Source organism: Pimephales promelas, chromosome 20 (genome assembly GCF_988280905.1).
Source record: "Pimephales promelas chromosome 20, fPimPro1.hap1.1, whole genome shotgun sequence".
Classification (NCBI taxonomy): Eukaryota; Metazoa; Chordata; class Actinopteri; order Cypriniformes; family Leuciscidae; genus Pimephales; species Pimephales promelas.
The window spans coordinates 28,957,842-28,977,255 of record NC_142788.1 but is presented as its reverse complement, the minus strand read 5'-3'; the positions used below and the strand labels follow the sequence as shown (position 1 = coordinate 28,977,255).

The window sequence follows — 19,414 nt, the reverse complement described above, 5'->3', positions numbered from 1 at the left end:
GCTTTGAAATGTAAACATTGTAAGTTGGCCATGAAAGAGTATAAGTTTGAATATCGTCACTAGCATTTCAACAAATTGTTAACGATTAATCATAATGGATAAAAATAACAGCTCTGATCGTGACATAATGACGTCAGACTTGGATGTTTAGAATCTAATTTTTCTTTACTTCAAATATCATAGATTTTGTTGTCTTTTTTTAATAGTCAAGCAACAAGATATTGAAGTAGTGCACTTGAACATAAAAGGAACCTGAATATGTTTTAAGCTCACGTGGACCGTTACGGATGAGTCTTTACTTTCTGTCCTGCCACACCAAACAGATGAGTTCGTTAAGACTTCAGGGCTAAATATCGCCACTACAGCTTGTTCCCAAAGACTTAATCCCCATCAGCCATTAATGTTATTTTTAGAGGCCTCTGGGCCATCGTGAAATGAACGATATAAAGGGTGTCTAACGGAAATATGGGGCGGTGGCGCTGAACTTGAGTCTGCTTTAGTGATGAGCTCACCTGAGGACTCGCAGAATTAAACTGAAACATTACATGAGAGAGAAATCCAGCTCTCCGTCTGACTGTTTACACTGCACAGCAAATGACCTCCCTTTTAGCCAGCACAGATGGAGACATCAAAACACAACCAGATTTGCATTTCATAAGAGAAATAGCAGCGCTTGCAAGGCAGGAACACAATAGCTTTTAGACAGACAGACCGTCTAAAAAATCCTGGGTTGTTTGAACCCAAATTTGGGTCAAATATGGACAAACCCAAATGTTGGGTTAAAAAATGTACAGTTCAAAGTGAAAGTTGAAGTTGGGTTAAAAATTTTTATGACATTTTTAACCCAACATTTGGGGTTGTCCATATTTCACCGAAATTTGGGATAAAACAACCCAGCGATAGATAGATAGATAGATAGATAGATAGATAGATAGATAGATAGATAGATAGATAGATAGATAGATAGATAGATAGATAGATAGACAGACAGACAGACAGACAGACAGACAGACAGACAGACAGACAGACAGACAGACAGACAGACAGATAGATAGATAGATAGATAGATAGATAGATAGATAGATAGATAGATAGATAGATAGATAGATAGATAGATAGATTCGAAAATGGTAAAACCCAACCGTTTAACTCTGGGGGAGTGGTGAAATGAGCCTATTTCCAAAAAAAAAGTGGAGTACTGGGGAGCCTTAACCATTTAGTGCTTTGTAAGTAGCAAGATTTTACAATGTATGCAATGTTTAATAGGGAAGACCTCACTCTGTTATCAATGAACCTGGGATTACGTTAAGTAACGCATTGTTTTCCCTATGAATTATTTATGAACTTCTTGTTTTAAAGTCCCATGTAGTCAATAATTGTATCCCTTAAAACTCTTTGATCACCAAAATGACATAATAAAAAAAAATCTTCTCGTCTTAAAATAGCTTGAATGTAACTCAGCAGCCTTACCTCATTTAGTATACGTTGTTCTATGAATATGCTAATTAGCAAGCACTCACTCTGCTCAGAGATCCACTCGTTGGCGATCACACGTTGATCTGATTGGTTTGTGACGTCAAAAACACCAGCGATTTCAGGGAATTTGGACATTAAGCCAAACTCACTTCATTTTAATGATTTTTTCAATTAAATGCATCTTGATTTAAGAATATTTTTAGAACAAACCCTAACCAGAACACTTGAGGAACATGGCCTGAAAAGCCCCATAAAGAATGAATGAAATTAGAGAACAAGGACCCAATGTCTAACTGAGACCAAGGAGCAGGACCAGAGCACAGAATTTTTTAATATATTTATTGGTATAAAATGACATTTTGTACCAAAATAAATTTATTAAAAAATTCTGCTCCTTGGTCTCAGTTAGACCTTGGGTCCTTGTCCTCAGATTGTTCCGAGAGCACTGGGTAGGCTGAGGCGCAAGTGATTCCTTTCGAATGAATGAAATTAATTCAGTTCACTGAGGGATGTTACACACTCACACACAGCCTTTCAAATAACAGTAAGAGGAAAAAAGGACATGGAGAAAAAGCATCCACAGAAAGAGAAAAACACACGTGCACACACACAATGTGCTCCGTCTGAGGTCATACCTGACTTAAAGCAGTGTATAGTGAGCTGAGAGTACGGAGCAATTTTCATCAGAGATAAGCAGCTTCACACAACCGTGACTGTTTATTGCGCAGTGTCACCGTGAAGATCACGAGGAAGAGAAGAAAGCTCCTCTTCCTCCACCCTCATGTGAAACTGCGCTGATTAGCTCTGATTGGAGAATCACAAGCACCTACCAAACGCTTCACTCATACCTAATCACAAAATCCATCTTACGCTGTAAGTCGAACCTACAACACGATCAAAACGCTCGCACCACACTGCATTGATGAGCTTGATATTGCAGAACGCTGAATACATTTACAGTATGGCAACAGAATAGATCATCCCAAAAAATTCACATTCTCTCATCATTTGCTCATGCGTCCATTGGTTTAAAACACACTTGATTAGCATTATCAGATGCTTTAGGTTATGCACTAATGTAATGTGGTGTGATATTTACTTCTCTTTAAACCACTTGACCTCTTGTCTTGTCTGTTGTTCTGGCTTCTAGAGACCCGGAGGTAAAAAACAGCAAAGCTGTACTAATATCAGTGTGCGATTAACGTCTCTCCTGAAGACTTGGATGATGAAATGTCTGGCCTAGATCTACAAAACACCCAGATGTGCCGTCCCTGGCTGGGACAAAAAGGTAATGAATGACTCTTTTAAAGAACCAAACTTGGAAACTTTCAGATAACGGTACAATTCGAGAGGTTTCCGAAGCTATTTGAATTGCGGTCCGTTTTTATGTTTAATGTTTATTTAGGTGTGTAGCGCTGAAACCCTATTGTAATTGTTCGAATTTCCAAGGATCAGCATAATGCCCTAGAAGTGATTGGGCAGACCAAACTGTACGTCGTAGAGACTTGAAACTTTGGGGTTTTAACATCACCAAGGCTCGCCCCAATCGGCCTGATGGTGGCGCTGCAGCGATCAAAAGTACGTAATGGTGAAGTTTTCTGGTTGTGGTGAGCAGACGAGGTCAAGAGAATTTTAACGGAGGCCAATCAGAATGAAACCCGCTAGACCTGTTTGACTCACGGCCAGTGAGAAATTACAAAGAAATCAGCCACCATCGCGTTTTTCATGTGCGTAAAGGAATACATTTCACACAATTTTCCCCACATGGCCATGACATTCATACTATATGGTACACTCTAAAAAATGCTGGGTTGTTTTAACCCAATTTTGGGTAAAATATGGACAAACCCAGCCATTGGGTTACATTTTTAAATTACATTTTTAACCCAATGGCTGGGTTTGTCCATATTTTACCCAAAATTGGGTTAAAACAACCCAGCATTTTTTAAGAGTGTAGAACTCCCTTCTCTGAACAACTTTGCCTCTATAGGACCACCACTATCGAATTGAATATTGGAGATTATTTCAAAAACCTACTTTCGCCAACTAGTCCTAGGTTTTTGGCTCAACCTTGATAACTGTTAAATAGCTTTAAAACATATATTTGCACAATTTCCTCCAAAAAACAAACAAACCCCAGAGTACTCTCTCTGGACCTGGCAAATGTTCATTACTTGATATCAGTCATCAATTTAAAGTTCATTACTGTTCCTCAGCCAAAACGCCCAGTCATCTCAATGCTGAGTGAACCAACTCAATTTGGTATGTGCACATTTGGAGACCAATCACATGGCAGCGCTTGAAATTAGCACACTTTTTGAGAGGATTATAATGTTTTTTAAATAAGCCATTCCGCTCAGATTATCCACCCTGAATATCTCCTTTTCCCCTGTGCATGCCTTTAAAATGATTGCCCTGAGAAAATGTGAAACCTTTAATCTACCCTGTGGTACAGTAGCTCACTGCTTTATAGCAAGAGAGAGAGAGAGAGAGAGAGAGAGAGAGAGAGAGAGAGAGAGAGAGAGAGAGAGAGAGAGAGAGAGAGAGAGAGAGAGAGAGAGAGAGAGAGAGAGAGAGAGAGAGAGAGAGAGAGAGAGAGAGAGAGAGAGAGAGAGAGAGAGAGAGAGAGAGAGAGAGAGAGAGAGAGAGAGAGAGAGAGAGAGAGAGAGAGAGAGAGAGAGAGAGAGAGAGAGAGAGAGAGAGAGAGAGAGAGAGAGAGAGAGAGAGAGAGAGAGAGAGAGAGAGAGAGAGAGAGAGAGAGAGAGAGAGAGAGAGAGAGAGAGAGAGAGAGAGAGAGAGAGAGAGAGAGAGAGAGAGAGAGAGAGTTTTATTCTTGCAATGCAGATGTTTCCATCTGAGAGATTACTGAACGGATATCGTCATTGCAGAGACTTCAGTGTTGTATTTAAAACTTTAAAAGCTTTAAACTCTCATACATTATTGAAAGAACACATAATGCATATTAAAATATTGAGTTATCTTAGCAACAAGATAAAGCTCTGTTTGAATGATGCCTACAGTATGGAAAGCCGTTTTAGCTTTTATTAATTTCCAGGATATGAATTCTTGATATCAAAAATTACATTTTTTGATATCAACAATTTAATTATTGATATCAAGAATTGAATTATTGATATCAACAATTGAATTCTTGATATCAAAAAATGTAATTGTTGATATCAACAATTGAATTGTTTATCAACAATTTAATATCTGTAATTTTATTTTCACTATAAATGTCACCATAGGCTGCCATTCAAAATGAATTGTTGATATCAATAATTGATTTTTTACTAGTAGAAATACATCATTTTTGATATCAATAATTACATTGTTACTAGTAAAAATGTGAATTCCTGATATCAATAATTAAATTGTCTCTAGTTGATATCAACAATTCAATTGTTACTAGTAAAAATGATCATTTTTGATATTTGAAAATGTATTTCTGATATCAATATTATTTCAGATATCTAAAATGACTTTCTTACTAGTAACAATCACATTCATGATATTAAAATTAAAATTGTCACTAGTAAAAATGTAAATATTGATATCAAAAATGAACATTGTTACTAGTAGCAATTCAGTTGTGGATATCAAGAATAGACATTTCAACTAGTAACAATTGAATTCTTGATATCAAAAATAAAGGTTTTTACTAGTAATAATTGTATTTCTGATATGTGAAATTGGAATTTCAACTAGTAAGAAATCAATTCTTGATATCAACAATTGATTTTGAATGGCAGCCTATGGTGACATTTCACTAGTGACAATACAATTTTTGATATCAAGAATTACATTTTTGATATCAGAAATGTAATTCTTGATATCAAAAATGTAATTTGTGATATCAAGAATTTAATTGTTGATATCAAAAAATGTAATTGTTGATATCAAGAATTCATATCCTGGAAATGAATAAAAGCTAAAACGGCTTGCCATACGTAGACTGTTGCAATTTGGTAACTAATGAGGTTCCAATGCACATTCCAATATAGACATCATAGGCTACAGACAGTGCTCTTTTGTTTCGGGTAATCAAACAAAGGCAAGATTGAAGTGGAAAAAAATCGTCTTTTTTAACACCATATTCCCTGGGGTATGTTGGAGAAGAGTTTGTTGTAAACTTGTTGAGGCACGCAGTCAACATTGCTTGCTGAAATAATGGAAAGTAATAACAAAAGTAATTTATTTAAAAGACATATCTTGATGTTGATAAGCGAATCAATTGGTACAGCTAAATATGCACATAAAATGTAATAAAACGTGTTTTTCTTCCCCGTATGATGTTAATCTCACCTGCAGACAAGAAGACGGGTCTTAGATGGAGCATTGCTGCTTTCAGCCAAGCTTTAATAAATGGTCTTTTGATATATATATATTCATCATCACGTCTTGCTCAGACTTTAGTCTCAACACACCTCCCTCCACCACGACAAAACCCTATACCTGATTCAGCCCTTTGCTGTGTGAGGTCACTGACTCCTGTCTCTTCCTCTTCTTTTAGCTCTGATATGCTCTTAATTGACTCCGGTCCATCAGAGAGCGGGAGTCTGCAAGGCCAGTGGACACATAGGTGTGCAAAATATCACCGGAGGCAATTGACAAGCGCAGACGAGATGACCTGCAGAGAAAAGTGAAAGGGGTTAGCGCTCTATTTGAAGAGGGACTCATTGGGGTCAGTGCCGGTGAACTCTTCGGCTAATGGTGGGTGGTTTCCAACATCATTCACAAAGTTATAACAGTTTCATTCATTCCTGACTGGTCAGTACAGCATTTCTGCTGTGCTAAAATATATGATAGTTAAAGTCTTTTCTTCCTAATTGCAGTGTTGTAGTACTCGAGACTCGGACTCGTCTTGGACTCGGTCTCGAGACCATATTTTAATGGTCTTGGTCTTGTCATGGACTCGTGTGCATTTGGACTCGGAATTGACTCGTACTCGAACATTTTTTTTTTTAGGACTCGGACTTATTCCCGAGTCCACTCGAGTTCAATTCAAAAATATTTTTCATGATTATTAATGTATGTTAATAAAATATTTCTTTAAATTGATTGACACGCCCAGTGATTGGTGATTTTCTAGTGCGCAACTGCGCATGACAAATTGTAATAAAATTACTTTTAACACCACCTACTATGTGGCCTTTTTACCCTAAACTGATCATATTTTTAAAACTCTAAGTAAATTTAAAAGTAAATTAGGTAATCAACCCTCACTGGTCTCGGTCTCGACTCGGACTCGACTCTCTCTGGTCTCGGTCTCGACTCGGACTCGAGTGAGGTGGTCTCGACTACAACACTGCCTAATTGTGAATGTGTCTTTGTTACACATGTTACATGTACTAACTATAAATTAGGCATAATCACATGCCACTAACCCTAAACCAACCCTAATCCTACCCTAACCTAACAAATAAATAAATAAACACATTAAAATAAAGTGTGACTGAAAATTCAAACATGCAGCAAAGGAACAGCCCTACATCTTCATTCATGCATACTCGTTAGAATAATACTCTTTTATGAGCTGGATTGTTTCTAAAAATAGACCATAAAACTCCATCCATTTCTCTTGGGGAGTCTGGGCATAGTGTTCATATGAGGTCGTATTTATCTTGTGTGGGGGGAAAAAATCACTGTACAGATGGCACTGAGAGCTAACTAAACCAATTTATATGATTGAATTTGATCATTTCTGGGGGCACCATTAATATGGCTTAATTATCTTGCTTGCTTGTTCAGCTGGTCTTCTTTCCAGGCCTAGTTTTGCCTGTGGTCTACTCGGCGACAGATGCCCACAAACCCTCTAAAACCACTCAACTAGACGGGCAAAACATCTTGGGTTTGCCTTGTTTATGTTTGTTTTGTTAGTAAGGTAATGGGGAGAGTTTCAGGTAGGGTAAGCATATTATGTTCATGTTGTCCAGTCAACGAATTTGGTCACATTAAGATATGTATCTCTGTCTGGCTCTTGGAGTCGTGAGGCGGGTCAGACTCAGCACACGAAGAATGTTTTCTCTTCATCATCTCTTCATCTCTTATCGCTAGAGAGGATATCTTCTGACGTGATCAGAAAAAATGAACACGTGCGTGCACGGATAATTATAGATGAGTGTTTAGTGGACCCACAGTAGGGGGTTTGAAGGCCAGGACCACCATTTTTACCCTGCTAGTCGTGGTGATTGTACAAATGTGATTATTTAAGACCATTTCTGGCCAAATTTAAAGTGATGTCTTCGTTCACATTGCCTAGTCTCCTTTAACCTTGAAATGGTTCATGGCTAAAAAAAAGACTCCAACATAATAGTCTGCCATGACATTCTCTTTTTTTTCTCTTGAAAGTTCCAATACATGCCATACAAAAGCTTATGTGTGAAGTGTTTTTGTGAAAGTTACCGCTACCTTCGAGCAGCCTTGACGGTTTTCTCTCTACGCGCGCTCCCTTCAGCACGGATCTGCGCGCGCTCCCAGTGCACGCGGCGGCGTCCTTATAGGCTACTACCTTAAGAAAAAGGATGGGAAAACCGTACAAAACCAGTTTCCAGGTCAACTCGGGGTTAGACCCGCTGAAGGCGACCCTCGTTACGCTCTTGAACGCGCTCGCTTTGAATCCCGCCACCACCTGCATACAAAACTGACGCGCGTGTTTGGAGCTCGTGTGTATGGAAAGTGCTGACGCGTTTGATCGTTTCGTCAGCGGTTTGACGTGTAGACTGCTGAGGGATATTTATTACTCTTGAGGACTTTTTAAGGACGCTAATATTTCATTTACGCGGAAACACTTTCTTGGGAGACGGATTTGGATTTTTTTTTTTGTATGTTTTCTAATGAGAAACGTCGTGTATTAATCTACGACAGCCTGCTGAGGGATATTTATTACTCTTGACGATTTTTTATGGACGCGATATCATCGCAAGATGTTGTTATTTTGAAAACCAGAATGTTTGAAAATGTTTCGAATAGTTAATATCGCAGACATGTTTAGTTATTCTCAAATCTCGGATACTGCACCATTTTCCATTTACTAAGTACTAATATTTGCTTGCATTTTGTCTCATTGAACGAGGAAATCAGAATTATTTCCTCAGAAAACAGACTATGATCATCGCAAACATCCCGTGTGAAACTATTTCTCTGAAAACGTCCTTGCGTTTTGACTATTATGAGATATATTCATTTGAACAACGTGTTTGACGTATTACAGGATGAAGTGCTGCTTCTTGCGACTTTATATGGACGCGAACGATCGTCTTAGACGTGGAAATTCTTTAAATTTAGGAATGTTCTGAATAGAATACGGCGCACGAATTATTTATAGTCAAAGCTCTTATATTGCAGCATTTTCATTTACAAAACATGTATCTCATTTAACAAGCGAATGCCTTTTGTTTATGTGGAAATAACGCAACTGAATTTGGAAATGTCCTTGAAAGTCGTATTTATTTATGTATCAATCATTTTAGCATTCGGTCCAAATTTCTCTCTTACAAAACCAGGGAAATCTATGTTGCACTGATGCATGAGGAAACTGTTGGATAAACTGAACGTTACGAGACTTCACAAGAGTTTGGCGCAACTACATCCACCGGTGATGCCGGAGGTCACTTCCACCAGAAGTGATAAGCTAACATCCAAAGGCATTATGTTTTTATGCAACACCACAGCCATCAAGGACTGGAGTTATTTTCTCTCTCAGATCTTGCCTCTTGTGAATAAATCAGCGGGGTTTGTTCAGGATCGAGTGGAGGCTGTTACGAGCACCATGGTGACGGCTCTGGAGCCCGATCTGACCGGGATGAGCGCTAGTCACCCGCCGCTCAACTCCAATCACACGTCCGGGACGGAGCACGTCTTTCAGTACTCGTACTCGGAGAGTGACCTGCAGTACACGGACTACAGGACCCCGCCGAGGGACTCGATACCGCTGCCCAAGGCGGTGCTGTACCTGGTCATGGCCGCGCTGGTGGTGGTGGCCGTGGCGTACGCGATCGTGGGGCACCTGGTGAAGGATCTCGTGCATGAGTGTTTGGGTAAGTTCATTTTAAAAATCAATGCATACTGTGTGATCAACTAAACAACACTCTGACGATACGCTGTGCAAGTATTTGTGTGTTTTTGGGTATGGATCAGAAAGATTCAACACTGGAAATACAAAAATGCAACTCTGTCTGCACCTGTTTGGTTCATTGCACTGCTGCTGATAAATAAATAACACATGACTAAGGTCTCAAGTTGGTTTCTCAGCCTAAACCAACAAAAGTAGGGCTTGGTTAGAAAAAAAAGATTTTTCTATTTATCGTTTTCAAAATCGCTTCTCAAAGGCCATTTTTCGCCCCATATTTATTTATTTATTTATCACCTAATTAGCCTCCATGTTGCTATAATGCTGTCAGAATTTATGTTTTATGTTAAACAAAATAACCTGATCCTGCTTGATTAAGGCATGCGACTGTTCTGACTCGCCCAATTTCATTCAAAAATTGCATTCATATTCATAAGGGGTTATGATAAGTATGCTGAAGTGTGTTTTTTGAAGGATGCTCCATTATGTTTGATATTTATGCATAGCCTATGTAAGTGAGTGCTAATAGACTCATGATATTTATTTAGCAAGGTCCTTGATGGTGTCTGTCTGCATCAGTTCTTACATTATGGAGTCTCAATGCCAAAATGCTCCTCTGTTGTAGGCTACTTTCACACATTTACATTCACCTCCACTAACATCTCGGCTGATTCCTGGAAGCTCAGAATTGAGTATCCTGAAGGGAGTGAAAAGGAATTACAGTCCCTCACTTCTGTTTTTCAAAGACCTTGACGTTTACCTGAAGCGATGAAGCAGTCGAGTTTCAAACACACACACACACACACAGTCACACACACACAAGCAGACAGGGGACATGAGCACTCAACAATCCTTAAGAGATTTCCCCAAAAGCTCTGGTTACAGCGAGCGAGCCTTCATCCTGTGCTGTAGATGTGCTCGATGTGTCGATCCTGGAGGTGTAAATGTGAAGATTGTCTGTTTGGTGAGATTCTCACTGTATATTTCTCTCTCCAGGGTCAGATAGATGTAGACAGCTCTCTTTTTCCATCATATAGTAATGCACATTATTTAGATTGCATTTCATCCACTCGTTTATTGTGATATGGCATTATCGCTGATTCTTGGGGTTGTGGTTTTCATCCCGTGCATCCCAAGGCGTCATATGCCTATACATCCAATGCACATGTCTCCTTTTAGCGTCAATATGAGACGCAGATATATATGGGCCAGAAGGTGCCCCCTAGTGGTCTAACCCTAACACTACCCCAGACCTAAACCCACCCATAACTGTATGTTCACACCGCCGCCGACTTGAGCTTCCAAAGCATCCGGAAGTCATTCATTTTCAATGGAAGCTGGCTTTTCTCAGCTGCAAGGAGCGTCAAATCCAACGGTGTCGCATTTTGGGCGTTTTGAGCGTCAACCAGAAAGTTGAAAGAAGTTTAACTTTATGTTAATGAGCTGTGACGCGGTTAGCGGCAAAACGTCAGCAACCAATCGGAATATAGACGTCTTTCACGCTGATTCCAGAGAAACATGAATGTAAAATTTCGTTCCTACCAAAAACATTAGCTCAGACAAAATGGTAGAGAAGCTAATCCTCGCCGCTGCTGTGTTTCCTACTGGTTTCATAACATTTAATGACATGACGTTGTTTGCTTATAGGGACCGCATGAGCGCAATTTTTATTTAAAAATATTTACGAACGCTCGTTTTAAAGCGGGAATGCAATTAATTTGCTCACGGTGACACCGATTTGACTGCAATCATAATAATAATAGCTAACTATTTTTTTCCCGAGCAAATGTGACCAAAACGGTTATAAACATGCTGTCATGATAAAAGGTTTCTTTAATGTATTGCGTGTTTTTTTTCCGGTTTATTACATTTCATGTTGTGGCATGGAAAGCACCACTAATATTTTCTTTTAAAAGAAAAATATTTGTTTTTTTTTTACAACCTGTCAAATAAAAAATCAGTGCAACACAAAAAATCAGGCATGCCGTATGTATAGAAGAGCCTGTGTGTTTCCTCCGGGAATTATAAAAATCACTTTTATTGCCCTGATTGCCATTATTTAGCCGTGCTTATTTTCCCTCTCCCTCTTTCACTGAAGCAGTTCAGCCTAATTGGCATAAATGTGTATGTGGGAAGTTTTCATGCCATCACATGTCTCTGCTTATCAGCCACTTTTGTTTACTCGCACCCTTCAGTCTGACTCTGCTGTGTTATCTGCTCATCTTAATTCCAGGATGCTTTCCGAGTCAAAGGCGAATGCGTTTAGTGCTGCCAGGCTGGTGGCTTCTGTCATGGATCTGAACTGTGCAGTTTGATGGAGCATTCAGACCGGATGAGTTGTTTGAATCATTAGTCAAGCAGTGTAGTACTTTAATTATCAATAGGTGAACTGCGAGGTATTTAATTAATGCAGTCAGACATCAGCCTGGGGCTCATATGTAATATGTAGTGTGTATTGCATTACAGAAAGAAGCAGTTGTTGCTTCCTAACTGGAATATCAATTTTGTTTTCATGAATTGTGAAATATGACCCGGACATTTTCTTGTTTTTTTCTTTTTCATAAAGAAGCCCGCACATCCTTTTTTGTTTTCCATCATGCTTTTCATTAAATTATTGAAATCAGACCTGTTAATCAAGTCATGGGCTATTTTTAACTTAGCTATGTCCTTGAATAATAACGTGTCTGTTAGAGCCAGACCGATATATATCGGCAGGCCGATATAATATTTTGTATATTATATATACAAAATATTAGTATCGGTAGTTATAATGGCCGATAAATGATAATGGCCGCTTCAACCATGTCATGAGGGTTGGAGTTCTAAAGTTTGTCCACCAGAGGGCACTCTACACCGTCCCTGTTGGCAACACTCGTGTATAACGCAGCACTCATCCTGCCACCTGCTGATTAACTTTCTTTATGCATTATCATATTATTTTAGTTAAAACTCATAAATAACTACAAATAACTAATGTTAGGGAAGTCTGTTAATATTTTGTTGCGCGTTTCTGAAAAAAATATAACAATAATTATAATATCGGCCGATATATCGGATTATAAAACCAACAAATATTTGTATCGGTATCGGTCTTCAAAATCCTTTATCGGTCTGGCTCTAGTTTCTGTTATACAAAGTGTGTATGTGCCTCTTTTGTTTTTCGACAAAATGTACATTTATTTTGTTGCGCGTTTCTGAAAAAAATGTTTTATAATAATTATAATATCGGCCGATATATCGGATTATAAAACCAACAAATATTTGTATCGGTATCGGTCTTCAAAATCCTTTATCGGTCTGGCTCTTGTTTCTGTTATACAAAGTGTGCATGCGCCTCTTTTGTTTTTCGACAAAATTTACATTTATTTTGTTGCGCGTTTCTGAAAAAAAATATAATAATAGTTATAATATCGGCCGATATATCGGATTATAGAACCAACAAATATTTGTATCGGTATCGGTCTTCAAAATCCTTTATCGGTCTGGCTCTTGTTTCTGTTATACAAAGTGTGCATGCGCCTCTTTTGTTTTTCGACAAAATTTACATTTATTTTGTTGCGCGTTTCTGAAAAAAAATATTATAATAGTTATAATATCGGCGATATATCGGATTATAAAACCAACAAATATTTGTAAAGGTATCGGTCTTCAAAATCCTTTATCGGTCTGGCTCTTGTTTCTGTTAAACAAAGTGTGCATGCGCCTCTTTTGTTTTTCGACAAAATTTACATTTATTTTGTTGCGCGTTTCTGAAAAAAAATATTATAATAATTATAATATCGGCCGATATATCGGATTATAGAACCAACAAATATTTGTATCGGTATCGGTCTTCAAAATCCTTTATCGGTCTGGCTCTAGTTTCTGTTATACAAAGTGTGCATGCGCCTCTTTTGTTTTTCGACAAAATTTACATTTATTTTGTTGCGCGTTTCTGAAAAAAAAATATTATAATAATTATAATATCGGCCGATATATCGGATTATAAAACCAACAAATATTTGTATCGGTATCGGTCTTCAAAATCCTTTATCGGTCTGGCTCTTGTTTCTGTTATACAAAGTGTGCATGCGCCTCTTTTGTTTTCGACAAAATGTACATTTATGTCATGGCATTAATGGCTTGTCGTTGAGTGCAGTGAATATGAATATGTCTGTCATGCTTTAACATCTCACATCTGCTGCCAGAGGCTGTTTACTGTGTCTTGTGCTTTCTTTCATGGTTTTCTGGCTGAATGTATCTCCAGACCATTTTCAAATAGTTTCACGTTGTTTTGACAAATCAAGTAAATTCAGACTTCATGAAAGTGTATAATGAGTTGTGTTGAATCAGAATCATGAAAGATCGTTCTGACAAAAAGACTGTGTTTTTTTCCTATTCTGGAGAGAAGTTATTCTGTTTGTCAAGTCATTAAAATAGGTATGAATCAGTGTGGACAGTGACAGAATAAAGGCCTATTCAGAGCAAGTTTTTGGCATGAATGAACATAAAAAAATCAAGGAAAGGTTTTCCACATGATTAACTTGCTTTATTTCAGCATTATTTAATGCTATTATTCCAATTTAATGTACTTGCGTTGGGTCAACTTAATGTATTAAGGTTGATTCGACTTATTTACTATGGTTGGGCACAGCCTAATATTGTCAGTGAATTTAAAAAGGCTCCCTGATGTGATTCAGGTATTCAAATTCATAATATTCATTCATCCAATATAATAGAATTTATTTTAGTGTCACACTAATACATTTCTAAACTATAACCAAGTATTAGCTACCACTTTGTTAGCATATTAAATTAAGATTTACATGCTTCATCATCAACCATAGCTTATCAGTTTTCAGCCTAAACAAATGCTCCACTCTTCTCCACAATGGTAATTTAAATGGTACTACACAATTGGGACTATAAAGTAGTATAGATGCTTCGTAAAGCGTCATCGCCCACTATGACACACTATACGAGATGATACACTCTTGCGTCCCGACGCCCGTTGTCGTTTACGAATCCCCACGACACCCTACGTCAAACGGATCGTGGCAAAATCGGGCTAAAATCGTGTGACCTGAACCAGGCATAAATGATGACAGAATTTTCTTTTTTGGGGGGCGTATCCCTTTAAAGGAGTAGTTCACTTTTAAAAAAAGTTTTGCTGATAATTTATTCACCCCCATGTCATCCAAGATGTCCACGTCTTTCTTTCTTCAGCCGAAAAGAAATTAAGGTTTTTGATGAAAACATTCCAGGATTTTTCTCCATATAATGGACTTCAATGGGAACCAAACGGTTCAAGGTCCAAATTAGAGTTTCAGTGCAGCTTCCAAGGGCTTTAAACGACACCAGACGATGAATAAGGGTCTTATCAAGCGAAACGATCGCTCATTTAATAAATAAATAAAAAACTTTAAATTTTATAAGCGCAAATGCTCGCCTTGCTCTGTTCTGTGATGAGCGTTCGTGACTCTCCTGTTCGAACTCGTTCATCAAAATGAACAAATCTTTGACTCGAAAGGTCCTAGATAAGACCCTTATTCATCGTCTGGTGTCGTTTAAAGCCCTTTGAAGCTGCACTGAATCTCTCTGGACCTTGAACCGTTTGGTTCCCATTGAAGTCCATTATATGGAGAAAAATCCTGGAATGTTTTCCTCAAAAACCTTAATTTCTTTTCGAATGAAGAAAGAAAGACTTGAACTTCTTGGATGACATGGGGGTGAGTAAATTATGAGCAAAAGTTTTTTAAAAAGTGAACTACTCCTTTAAGAGTGGTAATGTCCTTTCATGCAGTTGATCTGTTGACTGATAATCATGTGATCTGTGTGTCTCATCAGAGTGGGTGTTTGGACCTCGTTCAGACGACCGCAGGAGCAAGAGCGAGGTGAACTGCATCAGCAGCAGCGTGAATGAAATGAGCGAACTCTCTCGTGCGGTGGACATCGTGTACAATCACTCCGACCCCCCGAACACCGTCAGACCGGAAGAGCTGGTGGTCACCATCGACGAGACATCGCAGCTCCCTCGTGAAGCTTACAGTGGAACCTAACCGAGAACAACAACCACGCTTTGATGATCCAGCCCTTTATTACGAGGAAGAAAAGCATGTTTGCTTCAGCTTGATCGGCCTCCGCGAGCCGCTAGTGAAGTCAAACGGCCTTTGGTGGTCATGATCAGGAAAACTGAGGAAGTAAGGAATCACGATATTACATGTGAGACACTAAATATCCTCAAACTGAATTTGAACATGAGAGAGGAGAGACTCTACTTTATCATATCAGTCTTATTTTTCTTGTTTTGTGGAGACATGCACTGTGAATCTAGAATAGTCTTCTGCTGTTATCCATTTCCGACTCTACAACCCACTTTGGTTTGATTTTCCCACTTTTTGCAGATATTTATGGCTGAGTACTTTGGGCTGCGTTTAAGTATTTTGCGAATACTTACATTTTACTCACTTTCAGGTTTTCTATAAGTGATTATGCTGCTTAGAGACAGAAATACTTAGAGATCTGCTGATTCTGCTCACTACGGGGTTGATGGTTTAGATATATAGCCCTTGATGAAAAAAAAAGATCACAAATGGCGAAACAATACTGCAGATGTGTTTTATTTTCATCTAGCAGATGGAGGGAGACACTATACACTTCTCACTGAAAATATATATGTAAATGAAAGGAAACAGCAGTTAAATACACTTTTATACATTGAAAAATGATCTAAAAAGAATCATATCTCTGTTTACTTCACAACTAAGGGCTATAATTTCAGATCATCTTAACGAAGCTTTAGATCATCTGAGTATCATATTTTTAAACAGATTTTCAAAACTGGCAAAAAGAAAAAAATATCATTAAAAAATAAGATTGAGACAGTAGACTGAAGGCTTTGTCCACTTCATACATTTCATACATTTTCAGTTAAGGTGAAAAAAAATAACTTTAGGCAATTTTCCTGGTTATCACATTAACTTATTTTCACCTTTGCTGCCAAATTGTAATTGTTTTCTCACTTACAAAAAAAAAAAAATTCAAAGATTGTTCTGTGATCCTTGTGTCCAGTCATGCCATGTAACAATAATCGGACGTTGTAAAAAACACAAAATATGTTTTTTCTGTTTCTCGTGTCATGTCATTTTACACAAAAGTCACTTTAATAAATGTGTGACAATATGTCAAATTTATCTAAAAACAACTTGACTTCATTTTTTTTTTACAAAAACATATATATATATATATATATATATGAAGAGTTCAGATGCAAAAGCCTCTAAATGCCATTTGAAATTTTCTTCTTTAATGATGATTTTTATCAAACTTGTATATTTAAGTTCAGTAATTTCACTTAAATAACAATTAATAGGTAATTATCATTGCCATTTAAGTGAAATCACTGAACTTAAATATACAAGCTTGATAAAAATCATCATTAAAGAAGAAAATTTCAAATGGCATTTAGAGGCTTTTGCATCTGAACTCTTCATATATATATATTGCTGCTCCAAAACAACAAAGGCAAAATTAAATCCTTGAAATAATATTGAAATTAAGTTATTTATTGGCCTAAATAATATCATTATTATTATTTAATAATATAATAGCCTATACTAACTTTGAATAATAAGAAGTAGCCAATAACTCGGACGTAGAATTTTATATGAAGCTGCATGTCGTTGTAATAGAAATCCCAATATTAAATTCTATTTTGTTTTAGAAATATTTTATAACTTACCAAATATTAAATTACATCAAGGTCATATGTGGCCTTTACTAAAGTGAATGAAGCGCATTAGTCTGGTCAGGTTTAGTTATTTGATGAATTCATGTAGAATTAAGCTACTTAAATTAAAGTTTTTTATTTATTTAAAGTATTATTCAAATCTAGCTGTAATGTCTAGAAATTTTAAAACAGCAACGGAAAATAACTTGTTGGTAAAGCAAACAATGTTTTTTGATTGTTTCTTTGTTTTTACCCTGATTTATTTATTTATTTACGAAAGTAACTTATTCGATAACTTGTATAATAACCTATAGCCCTAACTTATAACCAAACTTATTAAAAGTAAAAAGTAAAAGTAGGCCTAAACTTTTTTCTTGATGGTTGTCATGAACACTCAGTTTGATCTGCCATTGAGAACAGCCAATTATCTCCCCTCACTTATTAAAATTAATAAGTGGGTTTTAGCACAATGATGTTGTTACCACAGTTCCATAAGCCTTAAATGGGATCAAGCGCGAAGGGCAAGTGGAAAAGCGATGGTAATTATCCCATATTAACATTTAAGATGTTTGTGTTTCTGACCCAACAGCCATCCAGCTTGTACTTGTTAATTCAGGTTTATTCAGTTAGGAAGCAGTTGTCAAATGTCTTCCTTACATCGAGCTGAAAAAGTCTTGAAGGGAATTTCTCTGTAAAAAAATAAAAATAAAAAAAATAACAATAATAACTGACATCAACAAGGCCACTTCATACATATCAGCTGCAACAGACTTACACATTCATAACTGACAACAGTTTGTGTTTACAAGGTCAAGAGTCAAGAGTGTAGTGAATTGATTTATCAGATCCGAGTTCCTGTATGATAATTAGGAGGTTTTTCTCTCTGACATCTTCTAGTTCTCTATGCAGTGTTTGAAAGTTCAGGACTATTAGTCAAACATTCACTAATTATTCAGGAGTGAGATAAAACATGCCCCATACTTCGTTTGGAAAATTGCAGCATTTCCACTGATGGGTCAGGTGATGGATGTTCAGGGACTCCTGATATCCTCTGCCTTTGTTTGGAAACGTAATGAGTATAGGCTTTAGGGATCCACTGGGCTCCTTTTCGAGGGTAAGTCAGTCTCATATGACGTATACAATATAGTATGCAAAAGTATTTTATGTGAATGTATAACATGAATCATGTTGATCAGATTGCTGAGCGGTTTGGAGATGTGAGCACACTTTATCTGGGAAACCAGCCCTACGTAATGCTTAGTGGATACAAGACTTTCAAAGAGGCATTTGTGGAACAGGCGGACATCTTCACAGACCGGCCGCGCTTACTTATAGTTGACAAGCTCAGTAAAGGGAAAGGTACTGATGGATAAAGTTATATTGCATCTGACTCAAATACTGGCAAAATATTAAACATTGCCTTAAATAATTCTTTCTTTGTAGGTCTATTTATGTCAAGTGGACACGTGTGGCATCAACAGAGGCGTTTTGCTGTGGCAACACTGAAATAACTCTAGAAAACGCTGTCTCTGTGACTCTGTACACACTGAACAAGGTCGGTGAGCATCATTTTATTGCCACACACCATTTTATTCTCTTCACAGAAGATTTACTGTCATTATTTTATTATAAACTCCAAAAAATCTGAAAACAGAATGAATTATAATATAAATTGTATTATAACCAGGGAATAAAATAATAGTTCAGTGTCTTAACCCTTGTGCTGCATTAGATTTTTAACACCGTTGAGTGCATTAAGGACCAAAAATGGCCACATATTAAACATTGCCTAAAATATTATATATTATTATTATTTTCCACTTTTACCAAGTTAAATCTTTTAACCAGCATCAGTCCTCATCATAACTACCAAAAATGTATTCAATTTCAGGATTTTAACCCTTTAATTACCAGTTTTGTTTGCGAAACCATCGATTTGTATAAGAGGAAAAAACACAAAAATTCAATTATTTTCAATAAACTAAATGCAAAGAGAAAACTTTAGATTTGGATTATCACAGTCCCACTTTGCAAAAAATCCCACTTAGCGCGTTAGAGACCAAAAATGGCCACCTATTAAACATTGCCTATTGCCTAAAATAAGGTGCATTTCCACCCATAGGGAATAAATATGTAGTGACGTCATCTGGTGGAATACA

At 37.3% G+C, this 19,414-nt stretch overlaps 1 protein-coding gene across 1 annotated transcript; it reads left to right on the top strand.

Moving 5' to 3' along the window:
- The first annotated feature begins 7,646 nt into the window (after nt 1–7,646).
- Nucleotides 7,647–16,706, top strand: LOC120463513 (uncharacterized). The gene is made up of 2 exons (XM_039652686.2): nt 7,647–9,515; nt 15,374–16,706. The coding sequence occupies exons 1-2, from the start codon at nt 9,005–9,007 to the stop codon at nt 15,583–15,585; spliced, it is 723 nt and encodes a 240-aa protein (XP_039508620.2). The 5' UTR covers nt 7,647–9,004; the 3' UTR covers nt 15,586–16,706.
- The last annotated feature ends 2,708 nt before the right edge of the window (nt 16,707–19,414 follow it).

Coding starts and splice junctions, on each gene's coding strand:
- LOC120463513 (XM_039652686.2), top strand. CDS start 9,005: ATGAGGAAACTGTTGGATAAACTGAACGTTACGAGACTTCACAAGAGT. Junction 9,516..15,373: donor TCTCGTGCATGAGTGTTTGG/GTAAGTTCATTT, acceptor GTGTCTCATCAG/AGTGGGTGTTTGGACCTCGT.